General features: G+C 41.4%; 1 protein-coding gene across 1 annotated transcript in view; it reads right to left on the minus strand.

Moving 5' to 3' along the window:
* Positions 1 to 16,118, minus strand: part of LOC137341235 (dynein axonemal heavy chain 9-like) — a 422,940-nt gene extending 406,822 nt beyond the window's left edge. The window contains exons 1-3 of the mRNA XM_068004307.1: positions 15,771 to 16,118; positions 3,422 to 3,615; positions 2,182 to 2,340 (exon numbers count right to left, since the gene is read on the minus strand). Of these exons, the coding sequence (XP_067860408.1) occupies positions 2,182 to 2,340; positions 3,422 to 3,615; positions 15,771 to 16,118 (701 nt within the window). The remainder of the gene's footprint in view (positions 1 to 2,181; positions 2,341 to 3,421; positions 3,616 to 15,770) is intronic.
* Between the last annotated feature and the right edge of the window lie 9,191 nt (positions 16,119 to 25,309).

The raw sequence follows: 25,309 nt of genomic DNA on the forward strand, positions 1-25,309 counted from the left end.
GGGAGACCAGAAATTAATAGAGAAAAATACCTTAAACATGTAAAGTTTTCATCACTAAACATGTACAGTAATTAGATCCATGATTCATATTGGTATTCATTACACAGAATTACGTAGAATGTACAGCACAGAAACAGGCCATTCAGCCTAAAAGGTCTATGTCAGTATTTATGCTTCACATGGACCTCCTCCCACCCTTCTTCATCGAACTCCATCAACATATCCTTCTATTCTTATCTCCCTCAAAAGTGTTTATCTAGCTTCCCCTTAAATGCATCTATTCTGGTCACCTCAACTACTCCTTGTGATAGCAAGTTCCACACTCTAACCACTCTCTGGGTGAAGACATTTCTTCTGAATTCCCTATTGGATTTATTAGTGACTGTCTTATATTTATGGCCCCAAGTTCTGGTCTCCCCCGCAAGTGAAAACATCTTCTCTACGCCTACTCTAACAAATCTTTTCATAATCTTCAAGAGCTCTATCAGGTCACCCCTCAGTCTTCTCATTTGTAGAAGAAAGAGCCCCAGCCTGCTCAATCTTTCCTGATAGATATAACCTCTCAGTTCTGGGTTATCATCCTAGTAAATCTTTTTTGCATCTTCTCCAGTGCCTCTATATCATTTTTATAATATGGAGATCATAACTGTTCACAGTACTTCATGTGTGGTCTAACAAAGGTTCTGTACAAGATTAACATAGCTTCCCTGCTTTTCAATTCTATCCCTCTAGAAATGAACCCCAGTGATTTGTTTGTTTTTCTTATGGCCTTATTAACCTGCGTCGCTACTTTTAGTGATTTGTGTATCTGTACCCCCCCCGATCCATCCACTCCTCTACCCCGTTTAGACTCTTATTTTCTGAGCAGTATGTGGCCTCCTTATTCCTCCATATCATAATGCACCACCTCACACTTATCCATGTTGAAATTCATTTGCCAATTACGCCCCCATTCTGCAAGTTTATTGATGTCTTCCTGTATTTTGTCGCAGTCCTCCTCAGTATTAACTATACCCACTAATTTGGTGTCGTCCGCAAATTTTGAATTTGTACTTCCAATTTCCGAGTCCAAATAGTTTATGTAAATGGTGAACAACAGTGGTCCCAGCATCGATCCTTGTGGAACACCACATCCCATCTTTTGCCACTCTGAGTAACTACCCTTAACCCCGACTCCTTGTTTTCTGTTTTGTACTCTCTGCTTTCTGTTATGTATGACATTACATGACATTAGGTTCATGATATCATGGATGGTCACTCTAAATACAGTAAATTAAACTAGAGTGCACCTTTGGTTTTGATTTTTAGTTCCCTTACACAAGTGAAATTTTCAGATTTTACAATTAATACAATGTGCAGGCTACATTTAACTACCTTGAAATCTCCTTCATACATCACACTCACATGTTTGTACGTCATAATTACCTACATGAAAGTGCAATTCATACGCTGCATTTAGTGTCAGTGGTTTTCAATCCCTTCCCTATGTGGGACACTCCTACAAATAACAAACCATTGGAAAGGCACTGTCAGCTATTCAAAGTAAGCCAGTGCTATCATTGCAGAGCAGATTTCAGTGTACAGTAACAGAAATAAGTGCTGGCAAGTCAATAAACACAGAAATCTGTTGGCATTTACGGGCAGAAATCTAATGACCCCCGTAAGTCCTCGCAAACTTCTATGGTTTGGAATAATGGATAGCGATCAGGAGCAGACACCCTGACCGATATCACTTTCCCTAAGAAGTGGGCACTGAGGCCATTGAACAGCCCCTACATGCTGCTCTGGTTCAGATCAACTCAGCAAAGACTAGCGATCGAACCTGGTACCTTCCTGGTCTGTGTGGCTCAGTTTCTCACTGGACAAACTGGCTAAGTCATTGTGGGAGCTAAGTCTTAGTGAAAAAAAATTGCAAACTTTTATTTGTAGGGAAGAAAAATAGGCAAATGTCAATTTCATCACAATGGTGTATTTTGGTGTGATTGTGTTACCTTTTGATCAAAGAAAAATAATTGCCAAACACGTCCCTACAAAAAAAATGGCCCTTTAATTAAAAAATAAAGCAAAAGAAGCAGGTAGAAAGAAAGAATTTTAATAGAAACCTTTTGTAGCTATGTTTTTAACGGGTCCCTGATGGTGGCTCCCTCTCTCCAACTCCGAGTTATTTTGAAGCACTATTACCTGCTTTTCCAGAACTCCAGTTCCACGTTCGGGTTGGGATTGCAGCCTTCCAGCAGAGGTTCAGAGGAGTCTCTCTTCAGCACCTCACTGATCTGGTGGCTCCAATCAATTATAACGGATTCAACAGCATGTACAATCCCTTTGTCTAGGATGTCTCCACTGCAAAGAGATGAGAGAAATATATTACATATAATATTGACACATATGGATTTTTTGATCAGGTGGGAATCCTGTCAAATTACTGGTGGAGTGGTCTTTGCACATGCGCACTCCCCTGAGTGCTGCCTGCAGAATCTTCCGGGGTCAGGCTCATTTAAATTTTTGTTGCAGGCTCCCAGTGGTGTTTGCACCACCAGTTTGGGTTGGGGTATGAGGGGGAGGATAATCATGATCAGTGACTGCCAACTGGAAGAAACTTTTTTTGGTTGAAATTTTTGAAAATGGCTCTGAAGCTCCATAATAATTAATGTCCCACCCCCACCACTACACCTAGCAACGCTGAATTCGAGGAATAGCCAGAAATGCAACTGCATTTATAAGATGTTGACAGGAAATACATCACATGACATATTCCCATCATTACTCTATCATTTGAATATATCCCCAAATACGGGTAGGCATTTTCTAACATTGTCCATCACATCCGATGGAAAATCCTGGAAGTGGCAACCGACATCGGAAGCCCCACAGGTTGACTCCCGAATCTACCTCCCACTCCCGGCCACTTCATTCAGTACAGAAAATCCTGCCCTAAATGTCTAGCTGATATCCTATAGCAGACAACTTTGTTCTAATGCATGCTACCCACTAATTTTTACTTTCCTTCTTCCTCTTTCTGGTCGCAGTGGGTCACAGGATGGGCTGTTGACCTATTCTCGGCCTCCAGTTGTGGCATTTTTGAACTGGCACAAAGAAGACAAGTGAAAAGAGGCCAGGCAGTTTTCACCTTGACTGCTTGGCTTCTAATCAAGGCCTCCCTAAACCAGTGCAGCGAAGATGAAGTTTCTGGTCGAATAAAAATAAATCAAGTCTATTTTGCCTCATTCTATTGCAGCATGCACGTGTTTTCCAAGGCAGGAAGCAGTTAATTAAAATAATTTGCTCGCTAACAATAGAAGGAGGAGATCGCCAGTGTATGTTTTGTAGCATTATGAAAGTAAGAAAGGAGAGGAGAAAAAGGTCTTAAAAAGAGAATCTCACCCTTCCTCACAAAGAGAAGTTTAAAAAATATGGTCCTTACTTTTTCTCCAACTTGTATGCATCTGCAGCTCTCTCTGCTCCTACTGGCAAAGGCAGCAGAGTCTTGCCTTTCACTTGACCCACGACTACAAAGACATTGCTCTTCAGGCTGTGGACATGACGCATGACATCTTGGGACACAACCTGCGGCCAACTGTTTTGATTCCTGCTGTTGGTCAAAACCGGCACTACCACCTAGGGAGAATGACAGAGCTCTGGTCAAATCAGAGTAGCGTAAATCACCCCCTCATTCCATATCACCAAACATCATATAGGACTTACGTACATTTGGGTTATTGATATTCAACAGAACAATCAGATTATTGCTTCCCTAAAGGCAACAGTCACTCCACTGCCTTTCACAGCAGCACTTACTCCCTCTAAATTCCTCACCCCAGTTCACAGAGGAGTTCTTTCCTGGTCCAAACGTCCTTTCCTCTCTCAATTCACAGAGACACTCCACCTCCTTGATTTGCTCCTTACAGTCTGTGCTAGTTGTAACTCCATCCCTGTGCTGCAAATGAGAATCCCTGATTTTTCTTGAGATCAGGAATTCCCACTAGTAGCAGAGAGCAAGGTTCCAAAGTGAAGCAGCAGTATCTTGGTACAAGCAGTAAACCCAGAAATCTAGCAAAAGATGACCAATCATTTCAAAAAAGCTGACTCAATATAGGTCTGTGGCATATAGATACACTGGAAGAACAGTGGGCTGGTCAAACCCTGAACTACATGGATGTCTAAAATCCTATCACTTGCATGGCAGAAGAGTGGCAAATATTGAGTGGATTTTCTCTAATTTCTCGACTGCAGATATGTATGTTACTAAACCTGATTCTTATCTGTATTAAATCAGCACATGGGCGACGTGCTCCATTGAAAAGATAGGCAAACATTTCCAATTGGATTTGCAACATTAAAATGTCAATGGATGGCTGTCACGATTCCCTCCCATGCCTGTAGGTAATACTTTCATTGGATACCCCATTTTAATCTGAGCAATGAGACATTGCGGGTTCCTGTCACACCAGCAGTTCCAGCTGTACCATCGGGTGGAGCTCTAGAGCTTTCCCATCCCCCCAGCACATAAACAACTCAGTTTGTCTGACTAGGTTCAGATAAGAAGATTCAAAAAGATAATGTTATTGATTATATTCAATAATAGCTAATAAGTGTTTAATATATTTAAAATGAATATCTGTGATATCCCCGCTGCTGTCTGCTCTTTGCCTCTAGTCCCACTCCTCTCCCAGCTCTGGCCATAGCCCTGATGTTTGCCAACCCTCTGCTGCCTGGACCTACTGCAGTTTTCATTCCCTGGTCGACCTCAATGTTTACCCACCGCCTGCGGCCAAGTTGGCAGCCTCCCAACTCTAGGGGCTCTATTTTCATTGTGACTCCCCTTCTTTGCTGGCTGGTTGCAAGGTCTGATTTTTGTTGCCTGCCTCCAACCTAGATCTAGCCTCGGAGCCTGTTCACGACTCCTGCTATTGACGTGTGATATTTTTAAATAAAACAGTCATATCATTTAATTAACTTTAAACATACAAGAAAACAGGAATGAAAATCTTAGAGACATGAGGGGAAGTAGAAGGAGGAAATCTCAGAAATGTTAAATAAATAGAAGGGGGAATATTAGTGGCAAGAAGTGAGCAAGGAAGGGAGTCAGAAATGGCCTGTCTCTTTGAATCATTCTCAACATTTGGAAAAACCATCAACAATTCCTTGTTAGTTACTGATTTTTTTATATCTCTATTGCATAAAATATTACCGTAGGAAATGGTACAATATCAAAATAAAGAATAATTAATATCTGCAATCTTCAACAAAGAAAACATATTCATCAACCAACCATGGGCAATGCCATGGGCAAGTTACTAGTTGTATTAAAATAATTTACACGGTTGCCACCATGACACATAGGCAGTCTCTCCTCACTCCCCCAAGTTCCCAGTGGCACTCTCCTTTTCCTTCCTCAGCCCCCAGCTCACCCGAGCACTCTTCACCCCCTCCCCCAGTTCATGCTGGCACTCTCCTCTCTCTCCTCAGTGCTCTTTTCCCCACCCCTTCTCTGCTCAGTGCTGCTGCAAGCAAATAAATGCTGCTATGGGCAGGAATTCTTGCAATAATTTTGCAACATCACATATCTTTAAAAACAGTTGCAAGAATTCCCCTCCACACCACCAATTAATCACTGGAGCAGCATGTGATCGGAGTAGGAGCTGCACTGAGCAGGAAATGGCACTCATTTTTTGCTGTCTCAGGAAATTGAAACATGTATAAGTGTATTCCTTGCTATGCCCTTAAGAAGAATTTTCTTCTAATAGGTAAAGTGTGATTCACAGCCATAATATAACTCTGGAATTGCTGCTAGCACTTTGCACTCCAGAGCTACCAGTTTCAGATCTATAGTGCAGTATAACTACAGTCAAAGCCTACACAACATTCATCACAACACAGTCAATGAGGCAGCCTCTGTGAAACCATTTGCTTAGCAACAGGAAATGGAAGTAACCGAGCCTTTTGTTGTGAGAAACACACATACTCACTTTGGTTACATTGTATAGCTTGTCACTAAGCACCTCATTCTATATACAGTACTTAATTGAGTCCTGTATCCACCTCACACCTCTGTTCAAGAAATCCCTCGCTCCTTATGACATATGGAGTTAACTAGCATTGGGAATGTCCTCTTAATACCTAATTTACCAAGCAACAAGCCTCTAAGCAGTCTGGCAGCTATCCGGTTATTTTGTTTGTTTTGAGCTCTTCATGTAATAATATAGATCATGTTGAGAAATTAATTTTAAAATCTAGCAATGATAAGACCAAATGTGCAACATTTTATTTGTACTGCTAAATATTACAAACTCAAATTTTTTTGTCTTCTGTCCAATGTTCTCTCCTTTTCTCTCCTCGTGCCGTGAAGACAGTACCTCCAATATCTCAGGCAAGTGACCTTTCTTCATGTGCAAGACTGGGCTGTAAGTGCCACAATGCTATTCAGCTATGAGGGCATCATAAATGAGCTAATTCCCAACCTCACCTGACATCTATACATGCATTCTTCCCTTTAGTGATTGATGGATATTTGGAACTCTGTGTCCTTAGTCCAGTATGACCAACTATATTCCCTCTCCCCACACTCCTGCTTCACCTGACATCAGCTAACTCAGCTCAGACCAGGGGTCAAATCTGGGATCTTCTTCATCTTTCTAGGTTAGTACCACAATCTGTTCTATGGATACTAGTAATGCTTTTGCAGTACATAAATGTTTTTCTTAAATTTAGAGAGCGAGGTGAAGGGTCATGCCCTATAGTCTAAACCACCACCAAAGTTGAAAGGCAAAGGGGTAGATTTTCAATTGACCACTCGGGTGTAAAACTGCCATTGCAGGTCCTCCGCTCATTATAGAAACTGCCTGATGTTCATTTCAATTGATTTTAATTACTCGGTCGGTAAGTTAAAAATCTAACCCAAGATATCAAGAGGTAGTAGCTACTACTTGAAGAAGAATTGGAAAGTAAAGAACATCTCTTTGCAAGCAAAACTCCAGTTATGTGAAAATTTGATTCTGGCTGTTTCATTGCATGGTAGTGAAACACAGTGCCTCAGGGCAGAAGATGCACTAATAATGTTAAGGCAAAAATGGACCTCCTTGAAATCCATTCTAGACATTTGTGGGATTCATAGCCTTGGAAATAATTCAAACAATGCAACATGAAAGATGTTTGAAACAAGTAAATCCAAAAGATGACTCAAATAGTTGGGATATGCAAGCAGAATAAAGGATGACAGATTGGCAAAGATTGTTTTGCATGATTGCGTAGAGGGATCAAGACCAAGTGAAAAACCATAAAAACACTGGGGAGATTTCATCATCAATGATGTTAGGGCCAAACAATTTAATTTCTTGAAAGCAGTATATTTCCCACATGAAAGAATGGGTCAGCATGACTTTATTCACAATCCATTCATTTACCCATTAGATAAAATCATGTGGTCTCCTCATCGGTTTCTTTTTCTGAAGATAGGTGGAAGAGCTAAAGTAGAATAATATTGAGTTTAAGAGTTTTAAAAGCACAGAGGAGGAATGGAGGTCTGAAGGAGAAAAGGAACTCCATCACTTTGAGGTCCTGGGAAAGAATGAGTTGGTTTAGACAATAGTACAATAAGCCTTGATTTCAACACAATGAGCAGGCAGGGAGGAGGGAGTATTTACAGCTATGGAGGAACAGAATGGAACGGTCCGAGAAGCTATGCAATAGTATTACACAATGGGAATAAAATTGTCATAGAGAGAGTGAATCGTCTAGTTTTTGACAAGCTTTCTCTTGCAACTGCAATGAAGATCAAAACAATAATTGCAAGTGTTTATTGTGTCACATTATTGAACACATTTCAAAGGACAGACCCATAATAAATTGATCACTCCACTTTCAGTACATTGTGTAGCTTCATTCATTTGTGTTAAAAAGGTGGTCATAATGATTCTATGATTCTAAATCATCCAAACTGGTGAGACCGATTTAAAGATGTTTCAGGTTTGTGAAGTTAGACTCACACAATATCTAAATTAGAATGTCCAGTTTCTTCCTTCCTCCAGTTAAATTTATTTTCAGATAAAAAAAATCAAATAAAATTTAAAATACCACATTTATCTCAAAGTAGCAAGAAATAAGTTTAATACAGATCAAAAATGCTAACTGAAGAAACTCCAACAGCAGATTACTGAGGCAGATCAAAGGATGGGGAATTGGTCTCTTTTGCATATCAGAGCAGAAATGCTAACAGTCCTCAAGTTTATACCTCCTCCCTCTTTCTCTCCCAGTACAACTATCACTGGGCCACATATGTCCTACAGCCAACAAGATAGCTGATCAATTGGCTCCTAATTTTTTTTATCAATGTCACTCTACATCCAGCCACCAGGAAGCATGTACAGTGGGCCAGCAAGAACAGGGTCTCTGAATTTCCTCTGCCTGTGGAAAGAGGCACGGCTTCAAGAAAATGCCTAAAATTGGGAAATCAACAAAGTGCAAGAGATCTAGTTGGTATCCCTCCACCATGTGGCTCCATGGGTAGGTGCTCCAATGTACCACCATTAATACTCAAACCAATGATGATATAAGATCCTTTTGGTCAACGTTTCCTTCGGTTACACAATTTCTTTTCAGAAACCGGTCTGTGAGTACACACAGTCGTAATTGTTAAAGGCAAATTGTGTTCAACTAACTTGATTGAGTTTTTTGATGAGGCAACAGAGAGGTTTGATGAGGGCAATGCGGTTGATGTTAGAATCATAGAATCATAGAAAATTTACAGCACAGAAGGAGGCCATTTGGCCCATTGTGTCTGCGCCGGCAGAAAATGAGCCACACAGCCTAATCCCACATTCCAGCACTTGGTCCGTAGCCTGTCGGTCACAGCACTTCAGGTGCACATCCAGGTACTTTTTAAATGAGTTGAGGGTTTCTGCCTCTACCACCCTTTCAGGCAGTGAGTTCCAGACCCCTACCACCCTCAGGGTGAAAAAAAAATTCTCAGCTCCCCTCTAATCCTTCTACCAATTACTTTAAATCTGTGCCCCCTGGTTATTGAACTCTTTGCTAAGGGAAATAGGTCCTTCCTATCGACTCTATCAAGGCCTCTTATAATTTTGTACATCTCAATTAAATCACCCTTCAGCCTCCTCTGTTCCAAAGAAAACAACCCCAGCCTATCCAATCTTTCTTCATAGCTAAAATTCTCCAGTCCTGGCAACATCCTCGTAAATCTCCTCTGTATCCTCTCGAGTGCAATTACATCCTGCAATGTGGTGACCAGAACTGTACACAGTATTCAAGCTGTGGCCAAAACAGTTCCAGCATGACCTCCCTGCTCTTATATTCTAATAAAGGAAAGTATTCCATATGCCTTCTTATCTACCTGTCCTGCTACCTTCAGGAACCTGTGGACATGCACTCCAAGGTCCCTCACTTCCTCTACACCTTTCAGTATCCTCCTATTAATTGGATACTCCCTTGCCTTGTTTGCCATCCCCAAATGCATTACCTCACACTTCTCCGGACTGAATTCCATTTGCCAGTTTTCTGTCCACCTGACCAGTCCACTGGTATCTTCCTGCAGTCTACAGCTTTCCTCCTCACTATCAACCACACGGTCAATTTTTGTACCATCTGCAAACTTCTTAATCATGCCCTCTACATTTAAGTCCAAATCATTAATATAGATCACAAACAGCAAGAGACCTAGTACTGAGCACTGCGGAATCCCACTGGAAACAGCCTTCCAGTAGTGTTTTGTATATGGGCTTTCAAAAGGCATTTGATCAAGTGCCATGTAACAGGCTTGTCAGCAAACCTGAAGCCCATGGAATAAAAGGGGCATTGACAGCATGGATACAAAATTGGTTAAGGGACAGGAAACAGAGAGTAGTGGTGAAAGGTTGTTGTTCAGACTGGAGGAAGGTATATAGTGGTATTCCCAGGGGTCGGTACTAGGACCACTGCTTTCTTTGATATACAATAATGACTTGGATTTGGGTGTAAAGGGCATAATTTCAAAATTCAAAACTTGGAAATGTAGTAAATAGTGAGGAGGATAGTAATAGACTTCAAGAGACAGAAGAAGTAGACTCTAGACACAAAAGGCATCAAGGGGTATGGGGAGAGAGCGGGAATATGGTATCGAGATAGAGGATCAGTCATGATCATATTGAATGGCGAAGCAGGCTCGAAGGGCCGAATGTCCAACTCCTGCTCCTATTTTCTATGTTTCTATGTTTCTAAGAGGACATAAACAGGCTGGTGGAATGCAGAGAAGTGCGAAGTGATACATTTTGGCAGGCAGAACGAGGAGAGGCAATATCAATTAAATGGTACAATTCTAAAGGGGATGCAGGAACAGAGAGACGTGGGGGTATATGTGCATAAATCTTTGAAGGCGGCAGGACTGGTTGAGAAAGCGGTTAAAAAGCATTATGGGAGCTTGGGCTTTATAAATAGAAGCACAGAGTATAAAAGCAAGGAAGTTATGTTGAACCTTTATAAAACACTGGTTTGGCCACAACTGGACTATTGTGCCCAATTCTGGGCACCATACTTTATGAAGGATGTGAAGGCCTTAGAGAGGGTACATAAATGAATTACTAGAATGGTTCCAGGGATGAGGGACTTCAGTTGCGTGGATAGACTGGAGAAGCTGGGGTTGTTCTCCTTACAGCAGAGAAGGTTGAGAGGTGAGATTTGATAGAAGTGTTCAAAATCATAAAGTAAATAAAGACAAACTGTTACCATTGGCGGAAGGGTCAAGACCGAGGACACAGATTTAAGGTGATTGACAAAAGAACCAAAGGCAACATGAGGGAAAACTTTTTTACGCAGCAAGTAGTTATGATCTGGAATGTGCTGCCTGAAAGGGTGGTGGAAGCAAATTAAATCGTGGCTTTCAAAAAGAAATTGGATAAATACTTGAAGGGAAAAAATTGCAGGGCTACAGGGAAAGAGCGGAGGAATGGGACTAACTGGATTGCCCTTACAATGAGCTGGCACAAGCTTGATGGGCCGAATGGCCTCTTTCTGTGCTATCACCATTCTATGATTCGTACCTGGGAGATTTTGTGTGAGACACTTTATTTTTGAAACTCGAAGAACTCAATTTATGTCTGCCACGTTGGTTGATGGGGAAATGCACACTTAAAAATGTCCTGATTGCAGACCAGAGAAATACTTTACATTGGGCATTTTTAAATTTGAGTTTTTATCTAAAATTTAATCTGAAACTTTTTAATAAAAAGAATTAGCAGTGGATGTCAGTGCCCTTTGGTACCATGATCATGGAAACATTACTCATGCATGAGATGAAAGCGTTAGTGCCAATAGGCTAACAAATCGTAGACATAAGATAGAGCAGGATGTAAGAGAGGAGGGGGAGCTGCGTTCTTGATTAGGGAGAACATCACGGCAGTAGTGAGAGGGGATATATCCGAGGGTTCGCCCACGGAGTCTATATGGGTAGAACTGAAAAATAAGAAGGGAGAGATCACTTTGATAGGATTGTACTACAGACCCCCAAATAGTCAACGGGAAATTGAGAAGCAAATATGTAAGGAGATTACAGACAGCTGCAAGAAAAATAGGGTGGTAATAGTAGGGGACTTTAACTTTCCCAACATTGACTGGGACAGCCATAGCATTAGGGGCTTGGATGGGGAGAAATTTGTTGAGTGTATTCAGGAGGAATTTCTCATTCAGTATGTGGATGGCCCAACTAGAGGGGGGGCAAAACTTGACCTCCTCTTGGGAAATAAGGAAGGGCAGGTGACAGAAGTGTTAGTGAGGGATCACTTTGGGACCAGTGATCATAATTCCATTAGTTTTAAGATAGCTATGGAGAATGATAGGTCTGGCCCAAAAGTTAAAATTCTAAATTGGGGAAAGGCCAATTTTGATGGTATTAGACAGGAACTTTCAGAAGTTGATTGGGAGAGTCTGTTGGCAGGCAAAAGGACGTCTGGTAAGTGGGAGGCTTTCAAAAGTGTGCTAACCAGGGTTCAGGGTAAGCACATTCCTTATAAAGTGAAGGGCAAGGCTGGTAGAAGTAGGGAACCTTGGATGACTTGGGAGATTGAGACCCTAGTCAAAAAGAAGAAGGAGGCATATGACATGCATTGGCAGCTAGGATCAAGTGGATCCCTTGAAGAGTATAGAGATTGCCGGAGTAGAGTTAAGAGAGAAATCGGGAGGGCAAAAAGGGGACATGAGATTGCTTTGGCAGATAAGCAAAGGAGAATCCAAAGAGCTTCTACAAATACATAAAGGGCAAAAGAGTAACTAGGGAGAGAGTGGGGCCTCTTAAGGATCAACAAGGTCATCTATGTGCGGAACCACAAGAGATGGGTGAGATCCGAAATGAATATTTCACATCGGTATTTACGGTTGAGAAAGGCATGGATGTTAGGGAACTTGGGGAAATAAATAGTGATGTCTTGAGGAGTGTACATATTACAGAGAGGGAGGTGCTGGAAGTCTTAACGCGCATCAAGGTAGATAAATCTCCGGGACCTGATGAAATGCATCCCAGGACGTTATGGGAGGTTAGGGAGGAAATTGCGGGTCCCCTAGCAGAGATATTTGAATCATCGACAGCTACAGGTGAGGTGCCTGAAGATTGGAGGGTAGCAAATGTTGTGCCTTTGTTTAAGAAGGGCGGCAGGGAAAAGCCTGGGAACTACAGACCGGTGAGCCTGACATCTGTAGTGGGTAAGTTGTTAGAGGGTATTCTGAGGGACAGGATCTACAGGCATTTGGAGAGGCAGGGACTGATTAGGAACAGTCAGCATGGTTTTGTGAGAGGAAAATCATGTCTCACGAATTTGATTGAGTTTTTTGAAGGGGTAACCAAGAAGATAGATGAGGGCTGTGCAGTAGACGTGGTCTACATGGACTTCAGCAAAGCCATTGACAAGGTACCGCATGGTAGGTTGTTACATAAGGTTAGATCTCACGGGATCCAAGGTGAGGTAGCCAATTGGATACAAAATTGGATTGACGACAGAAGCCAGAGGGTGGTTGTAGAGGGTTGTTTTTCAAACTGGAGGCCTGTGTCCAGCGGTGTGCCTCAGGGATCGGTGCTGGGTCCGCTGTTATTTGTTATTTATATTAATGATTTGGATGAGAATTTAGGAGGTTTGCAGATGACACCAAGATTGGTGGCATTGTGGACAGTGAAGAAGGTTATCTAGGATTGCAACGGGATCTTGATAAATTGGGCCAGTGGGCCGATGAATGGCAGATGGAGTTTAATTTAGATAAATGTGAGGTGATGCATTTTGGTAGATCGAATCGGGCCAGGACCTACTCCGTTAATGGTAGGGCGTTGGGGAGAGTTATAGAACAAAGAGATCTAGGAGTACAGGTTCATAGCTCCTTGAAAGTGGAGTCACAGGTGGATAGGGTGGTGAAGAAGGCATTCAGCATGCTTGGTTTCATTGGTCAGAACATTGAATACAGGAGTTGGGATGTCTTGTTGAAGTTGTACAAGACATTAGTGAGGCCACACTTGGAATACTGTGTACAGTTCTGGTCACCCTATTATAGAAAGGATATTATTAAACTAGAAAGAGTGCAGAAAAGATTTACTCGGATGCTACCGGGACTTGATGGTTTGACTTCTAGGGAGAGGTTGGATAGACTGAGACTTTTTTCCCTGGAGAGTAGGAGGTTAAGGGGTGATCTTATAAGTCTATAAAATAATGAGGGGCATAGATAAGGTAGATAGTCAAAATCTTTTCCCAAAGGTAGGGGAGTCTCTCACGAGGGGGCATAGATTTAAGGTGAGAGGGGAGAGATACAAAAGGGTCCAGAGGGGCAATTTTTTCACTCAAAGGGTGGTGAGTGTCTGGAACGAGCTGCCAGAGGCAGTAGTAGAGGCGGGTCCAATTTTGTCTTTTAAAAAGCATTTGGACAGTTACATGGGTAAGATGGGTATAGAGGGATATGGGCCAAGTGCAGGCAATTGGGACTAGCTTAGTGGTATAAACTGGGCGACATGGACATGTTGCGCCAAAGGGCCTGTTTCCATGTTGTAAACTTCTATGATTCTATGATTCTATGATTCAGCGGGGTTATTGGATAGGAATCGGAATCAAGAACCCTAGTCAATTTTGCCGCCTCTATACAGAGGCTAACGGTAGCACCCATACTAGCTGAGATCAGCCAATGCAACATACACTGGGGGGGAGGGGAAATTGAACCTGGGAATTTCCTGGTCTAAGCTCTCGGGGGTGATTGTAAAATGCGTTTCCTCCTAAATTTTCTTCCTTTCTCTCCTGAAAATTCTTGCTGGTATACAGTTCCATCGACACCAACAGTCCTCCTGTACATGTGTGAGCCTGGAAAGCAAGTTAGACTGTGGAGGGTATCACAGCCACGCTGTCTTCACTCAATCTTCAACACTTCTGCTTTACAACAGAGATCACTGGACAATATTCAGGAGTAGAAGACCTGGCTAATTATTCACATCCCTCACCCCAAGATACCCAGTTAAAAAGTTACAGAAAATCATAGATTCCACCAATAGAATTTCCTTTTGTTTTACGCAGTGCAGTGTTCATAGAGTTGACAGAATCAGTTGCATCAATTTGTCAGAAATAATAGATATAAATTCGAGATGACACTTTTTTTGTTTTTAACTCTGGCTGCAATGTAGTTGAAGATTGATATATAGCCTCCCGTCATACTTATTATGGGTTATGGGCTGAGACTGAGGTAATCTGTAATCCATAGCAACAACAGCCCAAAATACTCAACAAACCATTTACACATGACATGGTGATGAAAGCCATGTGTTTATAGTTTCAGTCGCAAAATGAACAGAATCCTCGAATGACATCCCCAAAACACTTATTAAAATCCCCAAATCACATGTAATAAAAGCAGAATTTGACAGAATTAGTCACCAGAAACCATTGGTTCTAATTATGAATGAATGGAAATGTGGAATGCAATCCCCAAAACAATCCCACTTAATAAAAACAAAATCTGAGCTATTCAGTCACCATAACCAATGGATCCGATACTGCATTAAATAATATCTTCCTGAGTAAAGGAAAGTTTTGCTCAAGTTGCTTTGGGTGACTTTCTTTTTAAGCTTAGTTTTATTTCAGTACATTTCAGTAATGTTGCTACAAAGTTTTCACACTCTTCTGTATTTCTGTTTTCCCCTACTTAATGCCAATTAACTGAATTCATGTTAACATTGTAAACCGTGGGAGGTATTCAAGAATCTAACTCCCAATGTGGAAATAGCGAGACACACCACATTTTAAGCCAAAAGGGTAATGGCCAAATTGAGTCCTTTTTAAAACAACTTCTCTGTCAGTGTATTTAAGAAAGCAGTGTGATGCAACATGGACCTGAAGCTGTTTTCTAATATCTTGGTTCTAGTGAGACTTAGAGAAACCAAGAGTTCTTAAAATTCCTATACTTAGATGTCTACCAAAAGAAAATGTCCTGTCTCGGTTGCTTGCACCTTTACACATTATTGGGTAAGTTTAGAAATAAACCAAAATTCCAATCAGCAGTAATAAATAGAAATTTAAAAATGCAAATGCTGGAAACTTGTATGTCAGAATTTTCTGCCACTACACAGCAGGACAGTATTCTGTATATTAAACCCCACAACTCGTTTAGTCCTGGAAAGGGGCTTTCTTACCTTCCTGTTCTGCCCAGAGGATCGACACCTGAAATGTTAAGCCATTTTTTTTCCAGCGACCTGCTGTGCATTCCCAGCATTTTCGGCTAAAACGCCTTAGTTTAAGACATATTGATCTTGTAAAGTGAACGCTTACCTCGTCGACCAGGGCTGAGAACTGTTCCAGCGGGCAGTAAGCCAGGTCTCCGAACACCAGGTTGGTCTTCATGGACTCTGCGGTCAGTTGATCTTTGTGTCTTTTGACGAAGAAAACAGCTTTGTTTTTGCTGAGGTTTGGAAACTCCAGGGTGGGCACAAGGTGGCCGGCCGGGCTCAGGGAGACCACCAGCACCATCTGATCGGTTTTCTCCAGAAAGTCCTGGATCACAAGGCGGTGCTCCTCGGTGCCAGTGCACTTGTGCCAGCGGTCAGCCTTTAGTTTCATGGCCTTCAGGACATAGTCCTGGAGGAAATCCCACCTCTTGTCAGAACTGGTGTCCTCCATTGCTCTTTTTTTCTCTCTCTCTCTCTCTCTCGCTTTAGTTTTTACTTTTGCAGCGAGTGCTTGCCGTCCATGGACAGCCCGCGATCTGAAGACTGGAGTTGAGTGAGAGACGCTGGGGCTTTGGGCAGGTCGGCGTGTCGTGCCCATAGCAACCGTCTTGTTTGCATTCACATGTGGAGCTTTGGGGGAGAACCACACACCAACCAGGAAGGTTCCTCTCCTCTCCACCGCAGGAATGCTGCGTAACTTTTGGAAATTGTTGCTAACTTTTCCCCACTCACTTTGTCTTGCTATCTCCCCCCGGTCATCTTCTTAAAGCAACCTCCCTAGGCATTGTACTCAAAAATGCACCCCCCCCCCTCATACAAACTCCAAAATTTACTGGACAAACTTTCAGCTCCTCCCCACCTCGGGCCTGGTGACAAGATAAAGAGGCTGGAAGTGAGAAATACTGTAACTGGAAAAATGTAAAGGCAATAAGAGCAGGGGGGGGAAAGAAGAGGGAAGGGGTAAGAAGGAAAACGAGGAAAGGGCAAGGGAGGGGGAAGGGTCGACAAGGAAAAGGGAGAAGGCAGGTTGGAAGGAGCTAAAGGAAGCGAGAAAGGAAAAAGGAAGAAAATGGGAGTAAGAAATTAAAGAGGAACATCTTTTAAAGAATATGATGCATGGGGTTGTATTCTCTAGAGTTTTAGAAGGTTAAGGGGTGATCTGATCAAAGTTTATAAGATATTAAGGGGAACGGATAGGGTGGATAGAGAGAAACTATTTCCGCTGGTTGGGGATTCTAGGAGTCGGGGGCACAGTCTAAAAATTAGAGCCAGACCTTTCAGGAGCGAGATTAGAAAACATTTCTACACACAAAGGGGGGTAGAAGTTTGGAACTCTTCCACAAACAGCAATTGATACCAGCTCAATTGCTAAATTTAAATGTGAGATAGATAGATTTTTGGCAACCAAAGGTATTAAGGGATATGGGCCAAAGGCAGGTATATGGAGTTAGATCACGGATCAGCCACGATCTTATCAAATGGCGGAGCAGGCACGAGGGGCTGAATGGCCTACTCCTGTTCCTATGTTCCTAAGGAAAACAAGTGCACTTGGTCCATCAAGCCAACACATTGCACAACCCCTGCACTGTTCACTCTTTCTTGGGCTCTACCCTTCTATTTAATTTTCTGAGGGGAAGTTCTGCATGGATATTCCCTGCTCTTCAAAAAGTAATCTAGAAGAATATTTATCAATCCTCAAATAAACTACTGGCCTACTGTCTTCTATAGACACAATCCACCTGCAACAGAACCACAGGGACCGTTGCATGTTATCATAAATAGTAATTGTTCTGATTACTGTGGGAAGTTAGATTAATTTGGGAACCTAAACCCTAAGATCCTCTGCTCTATCAGAGTATGTTTGGCTTGAAGAAAACTTCTCTCCATTTCTGGGTCAGATTGAATTCACATTTTGAAAATGAATGTTCTCTCAGTTACCATATATTTTTCAAATGCTCTTGCTGTAGTTTCCCCACTCCACATTTTAAATTGCGGATCATCTCTTTACCCGGTTTATATGGAATTGTAAACATGCACATATCCTACAAACTTCCTCAAAAGACTTGAGAGAAGGTTATTGTTCCCAATTTTCTCTATTATTACAAGAATTGCAACCTATGGCTGCATGGGGGAGGTACAAAATGGGTGCCCACCCTGGTCCAGAGAGAAACAGATCTTATTATACAGGCACAATTTTGATTGATCACTGTGAAGCTAGTTGAACCCAATGAATTAGTGGGAATCAATGGATTGTGCAAAGTTCACACATCACCTAAAGATTGCTCATGAGACTACCTTAGGTCAGGAATGGACAAGAAAACAGTCAGGTCTGTACAGCACAAGTGACATTAACCAATTCATAGATGGAATAAAGAGTGGGAATTGGTCAAAAACATTTGTAAAAATACATCATATGTTTTATGAATAGGGAACTTTGAACAATTTAATTTTGAATCATCAGGTTGTTCAATGTATTTCCATAAATTGGCAAGAAGGCAGTGACAACTCACCACCAATGGGAAAAAAACAATGGCCGGGAATTTCCTGCAACAGCGATATTGGCAGCAAATGCCTTAAGTTAGACGGTTGTGTACCCTGCTCCTCCAGTGGCAAAATTACTCGAACGTTTCCTGGTTTTGTCATTTGAATATGCCACAGCAAGCTTAGTGGAGAAGCAGAAGTGGTGCAGCCTATCACCGGTGAATGATATCATTAAGAACATAAGAACTGGAATGGGCCATTAGATTATGGCTGATCTGTATCAAATCCAACTACCTGCCTTGATTCTGTAACCGTTAATACCCTTGCCGTTCACAGGCTGTTTGGGCTGTTTTGGTCAAGAATTGATCTTTGTTGTTTCTGGTTTTGTTTGTTCATTACATTTAAATTGCCCTCATCATTTTGCACTTACCTGTAGAATCAGGATGATACTGAAATCAGTTTTACCATATATTTTAAAAGTGGTTTTCGATTATCCTGGAAATTCGATTAAAATGAAAGAATGTAGCAACACTGAAAATTCATTTTAAAAATACATCTGAAGCAGATGACACAAAAATTGGCCGTGTGGTTGATAGTGAGGAAGAAAGCTGTAGACTGCAGGAAGATATCAATGGACTGGTCAGGTGGGCAGAAAAGTGGCAAATGAAATTAATTCTAGAGAAGTGTGAGGTAATGCATTTGGGGAGGGCCATCAAGGCAAAGGAATACACAATAAACGGTAGAATATTGAGTAGTGTAGAGGAACAGAGGAACCTTGGAGTGCATGTCCACAGGTCCCTGAAGTTAGCAGGACAGGTAGATAAGGTGGTTAAGAAGGCATACAGGATACTTTCCTTTATTAGCTGAGGCATAGAATATAAGAGCAGGGAGGTTATACTAGAACTGTATAAAACACTAGTTAGGCCACAGCTAGAGTACTGTATACAGTTCTGGTCACCACATTACAGAAAAGATGTGATTGCACTGGAGAGGGTACAGAGGAGATTTACGAGGATGTTGCCAGGACTGGAGAATTTTAGCGATGAGGAAAGCTTGGATAGGCTGGGGTTGTTTTCTTTGGAACAGAGGAGGCTGAGGGGAGATTTAATTGAGGTGTATAAAATTATGAGGGGCCGAAATAGAGTGGATAGGAAGGATCTATTTCCTTTAGCAGAGAGGTCAATACCAATAGATTTAAAGTAATTGATAGAAGGATTAGAGGGGAGCTGGGGAGAAATTTTTTCACCCAGAGGGTGATGGGGGTCTGGAACTCACTGCCTGAAAGGGTGGTAGAGGCAGAAACCTCAATTCATTTAAGAAGTGCTTGGATGTGCACTTGAAGTGCCGTAACCTACAGGGCTACGGACCAAGAGCTGCAAAGTGGGATTAGGCTGGATAGCTCTTTTTCGGCTGGCACAGACATGGTGGGCCAAATGGCCTCCTTCTGTGCCATAAATTTCTATGATTCTATGATTCTACGAAGCAGCTGACTGAGTAAAACCAGCAGGGCACCCAGAGAATCTTAGAGGGAGAGCTCCGACTGTAGGGAGTTGGGGGGTGGGGTGCGCGGGAAGAGTGTGTGTGTGTGTGTGCGTGCGTGCGTGTGTGTCTCTCTCTCTCTTAAACAATGCACCGAGTACCTGGAAGGAAAGCATTCTTGTATCTTTACTCGGCTTGTTTGAGTCTATAAGCAGAATGGGACTTGTGAGGAGGTAAACTGGTTAATAGAACGGGGCAATCTAATTGCAAATGCACCTCTCACAGGTTCCAGTCCTTCCACTGGTGTGTGCTTCAATAATTAAATCAATCTAGAATCACCTGAACTCCATAGAACAAGCAAGCAGAATGACACAAATCACATTAAACCCACAACAGTGAGTCTGCCTTTTAATTCACCTAGTTATCTTTTAAATTGAGAATCATTTCATTATCATACTTCAGCAGAAAGTTGTAATAAATTGGAAATTTACTTTGGTTGAAGTTTTCATGTTGTGGCATGGGCAGGCTAAAGGATTTGGACAGTTGAAGTGGCTGTAAAAGTACAGGTTGGTCCATACTATAATGGGACCTGACCTGCACCATCAGCTCTAACACAGCTCCAGCACTCACCACTTCATTTCCTTGATGCCTGTAACTCCAAGTAGCATTCACTGAGTTTGTACGTAGGCGGATAAAAACATTTTAAAAATTCATGTTGAGGAAATTGTAATCAATTTGAGCGAAACATATCACAACACCCCCGCTGTCAAATAAGTGAAACTCATGATAGTTTCTGGATCTGAGATTAAAATGTATTTTTTCCACCAAAAACATTTTTGTATTTCCAGTAAAAGTGGAATTTGGAAAATTGTTCTGGGAAAAATCCGCAGATATCCCGATTTCTAAGTAATGTAGAAGCAATGTTAAACGTACAGTGTAAGAAGCCACTAATCTTAGAAGCAGAATTTACTTTTAATTTTTATCCATCACAGGATGTTGAAAAAAGGCCAAGGAGACTAACAAGGTGGGCATGACATTAGAAAAAGAGATCAAAAAAGATATAACGACATTTAAGATAGAAAAGGGGGAGATAATTGATAAACTAATCAAACTTGGAGAGGATAAAAACCCTGGATTGCATCCACTCATATTAAAAGAAGTTAGGGAAGAGATAGCAGCGGCGCACTGTTATGTATATATCTATAAATTCATTAGAAAAGGGAATATTGCCAGAGGACTGGCAGACAGCTAATGTTATTCCTATATTTAAAAAGGGAGACAGAACAGGTCCAGGGAACTATAGACCAGTTAGCTTAACATTGGTGGTAGGAAAGATAATGGGAACTTTACTCAAAGATGTAATAGAAAAACATAATAAAGAGTCGTCAGCGTGAATTTCAAAAGGAAAGTTCATGCTTGACCAACCTTATTGAATTCTTTGAAGAAGTAACAGAAAGAGTAGACAAGGGCAACGTAGTAGACGTAATATATTTGGATTTTCAAAAGGTCTTCGATAAGGTACTGCATAGCAGACTCATGATTAAGGTCGGAGCATGTGGAGTCAGGGGACTGGTCGCAGAATGGAAAGCAAGCTGGCTACAAAATAGAAAACAAAGAGTAGGGGTTAAAGGTAGCTGCTCAGACTGATAAAAGGTGAGAAGTGGTGTTCCATAGGGATCAGTGCTGGGACCACTGTTCACAATTTACATTAACGATTTGGATTTGGGAATCGGAAGTGCAATTTCAAAATTTGCGAACACCACCAAATTGGGGGTGTAGTTAATACAAAGGAAGAATGCGACAAAATACAAGAAGACATTAATAAACTTGCAGAATGGGTGTATAATTGCAACTGAATTTCAATATAGAGAAGTGTGAGGTGGTGCATTTTGGTAGAAAGTATAAGGGGGCCACATACGGCTTGGATAATAAGAGTCTAAATGGAGTAGCGGAGCAAAGGGATCTACTGGTGAAGATAGACATCACTAAAAGTAGTGATGCAGGTTAATAAGGCCATAACAAAAAGCAAACCAAGCACTGGGGTTCATTTCTAGAGGGATAGAATTGAAAAACTTGTATAAACTTGTATAGAACCTTGGTTAGACCACACTTACACAGTTCTGGTCTCCATATTATGAAAAGGATATATGAGCATTGGAGAAGGTGCAAAACGATTCACAATTTACATTAACGATTTGGATTTGGGAATCGGAAGTACAATTTCAAAATGACACCAAATTGGGGGTGTAGTTAATTCAAAGGAAAAATGCGACAAAATACAAGACGACATTAATAAACTTGTAGAATGGGCGTATAATATGATATCAGAACTGAGAGGATATACTTATCAGGAAAGGCTGAGCAGGCTGAGACTTCTTTCCCTAGAAAAGAGAAGGCTGAGGGGTGACCTGATAGAGGTCCTAAAGATAATGAAAGGGTTTGACAGGGTAGATGTAGAGAAAATGTTTCCGCTTGTGGGGGAAATCAAAACTAGAGTCATAAATATAAGATAGTGACTAATAAATCCAATAGGGAATTCAGGAGAAACTTCTTTTCTCAATGAGTGGTAAGACTATGGAATGCGCTACCACAAGGAGTAGTTGAGACAAATAGCATAGATGCATTTAAGTGGAAGCTAGATAAGCACATGAGGGAGAAAGGAATAGGAGATGCTGGTAGGGTTAGATGAAGAAGGGTGGGAGGAGGCTCGTGTGAAGCATAAATGCTGTTTCTGTGCTGTAGACTTGATGTAAATTCATTTTCCTTCACTATCAAAGCGTTGAACGTTAATAAGTTTATCAAAATGCAATGGAAAAGATGAATGATTTGACATTGTTATGAATTCATAAATTGCATGTGAGATTAATTTCATATGGATGTCATTAAAACAGCATTTGAAGCAGTATTAAAATAGTGTCAAATTGATGACACTTCACCCGAAAAAGATAGCTCGTTCCTTTCCTACCTGACTAAAAGTTACCAGCATATCTCTAGCAGTGGCTTCACCTCCTATCCTGGCATAGTAACCTCCAAAATTCCCTAAGGACCCATTCTTAGCCCTCCCCACTTCCTCATTACATGGTGCCTCTCAGTAACATCATCTGTAGACAATGGAACAGCTTTCACCTATGTGCTGACAGCACCAGTTCAAGGTTTCCGCTTTGTTCTTTGAACCCACACAAGGTAAAGGCTCATGGGGTTGGGGGTGGATGAATAGAGGTTTGGTTAAAGGACAGAAAACAGAGAGTAGGGATAAATGGGTCATTCTCAGGTTGGCAGGCTGTTAATAGTGGGGTGCCGCAAGGATCGGTGCTTGGGCCTCAGCTATTTACAATCTATATTAATGACTTAGATGAAGGGGCCTAGTGTAATGTATTCAAGTTTACTAATGAAACAAAGGTAGGTAGGCAAGTAAGCTGTGAGGAGGACACAAAGAATCTACAAAAGGATATAGATGGATTAAGTAAGTGGCCAAGAAGGTGGCAGATGGCATATAATGTGGGGAAATGTGAAGTTATTCACTTTGGTCGGAAGAATAGAAAAACAAAATATTTTTTTAAATGGTGAGAAACTATTAAATGTTGGTGTTCAGAGAGACTTGGGTGTCCTAATACAAGAAACACAAAAAGTTAGTATGCAGGTACAGCAGGCAATTAGGAAAGCAAATGGCATGCTGGCCTTTATTGCAAGGGGTTTGGAGTACAAGAATAAGGAAGTCTCACTACAGTCATACAGGGCTTTAATGAGATTGCACCTGGAGTACTGCGTACAGTTCTGGTCTCCATCTCTAAGGAAGGATATACTTGCCTTGGAGAGGTGCAATGAAGGTTCACTAGATTAATTCCTGGGATGACAGGGTTGTCCTATGAAGAGAGGTTGAGTAGAATGGGCCTATACTCTCTGGAGTTTAGAAGAATGAGGGGTGATCTCATTGAAACATATATTATGAGGGAGCTTAACAGGGTAGATGCTGAGAGATTGTTTCCCCTGGCTCGAGAGTCGAGAACTAGGGGGCATAATCGCAGGATAAGGGTCGGCCATTCAAGACTGAGATGAGAAGGAATTTCTTCACGCTGAGGGTTGTGAATCTTTGGCATTCTCTACCCTGATGCTGAGTCATTGAATATATTCAAGGCTAAGATGGATAGATTTTTAGACTCTAGGGGAATCAAGGGATACAGGGATTGGGCAGGAAAGTGGAATGGAGATCGAAGATCAGCCATGATCGTATTGAATGGTGGAGCAGGCTTGAGGGGCTGCATGACCTACTCCTGCTTCTATTTCTTATGTTATGTTCATCCCCACAACCATCTCTGTTGTCATTAAATCATTTACAAGGCATAATTTTCCACAATTGAAGATCAGGAAATTCAAAATCATAATTGCTAACCTACGCTAGGTGCTGATCCAACACAACATTTATCATCCAGAAATCCCTGTGGTCTCACCCCATTCCACTTCTGCAACCCCTTCTATTACGTCCCCTCCTATGCCTGCAGATCCTCTGATACTCACTTTTTATGCATTCTGCGTTTGGTAGCAGAGCCTTCAGCCCTCCAAAAATCCATCGATAAAACCCTTTGCTTCTCTGTCTGCTTTTAAAACTCCTTTAAGCTCATCTTTGACCAAGCTTTCAGTCACCTCTCTCAAATCCCTCAAAGACTTGGTGCCCATTCCTTCCTTCCTCTATGAAGTGCCTTGCTACATTTTTGTATGTTGAAAGTCTATATAAATCACATCAAAACTACAGCACAGAAACAGGCCATTTGGCCCAACTGGTCTATGCCAGCATTTATGCTCCACATGAGCCTCCTCACTCCCTACTTCATGTAACCCTATCAGGATACCCTTATAATTCTTTCCCCCTCATATGCTTATCTAGCTTCCCCTTAAATGCATCTATATTATTTGCCTCAACTACTCCTTATGATAACATGTTCCACATTCTTACCACTCTTTGGATAAAGAAGTTTCTCTTGAATTTCCTATTGGATTAAATAGCGACTATTTTATGTTTAGGACCTCTAGTTTTGGACTCCCCACACAACTGGAAACATTTTCTCCACATCTACTCTATCAAACCCTATTATCTTAAAGACCTCTATCAGGTCACCCCTCAACCTTCTCTTTTCTAGAGAAAAGTGTTCTGGTCTGTTCAGCCTTTCCTGATAAGGATATCCTCTCCATTTTTGTATCATCCTTCTGAATCTTTTATGCACCCTATCCAATCCCTCGACATCCTTTTTATAATATGGAGATCAGAACTGTTCACAATACTCCAAGTGTGGTCTAATCAAGGTTCTATATAAGTTTAACATAACTTCTTTGCTTTTTAATTCTAGAAATTAACCCTAGTGCTTGATTTGCCTTTTTTATGGTCTTATTAACCTGCAAGTCACTGTAATATTGCATGGCACAGTGTTCCTGGACCAGCATGCTGTACTACTTAAGATTTTAATCAATGAACAAGTTTGCTCATTTCACAATCCATATATAGCATTTTACAGATTTATCATATCAATTGATTTTACAATAAATCTCTGGTCAACGAATAGCGTGTTGAATACAATATTAGTTCCTGATCAGGAATTTACAGCAAAATATTAGGAAGTATCTTCCATTGCAGTTTCTTAGAAACTTTTGATGAAGGGTCACAGACTCTTTCAGTTGCTGACTAACCTG

This window comes from Heptranchias perlo, chromosome 23 (genome assembly GCF_035084215.1).
Source record: "Heptranchias perlo isolate sHepPer1 chromosome 23, sHepPer1.hap1, whole genome shotgun sequence".
NCBI lineage: Eukaryota > Metazoa > Chordata > Chondrichthyes > Hexanchiformes > Hexanchidae > Heptranchias > Heptranchias perlo.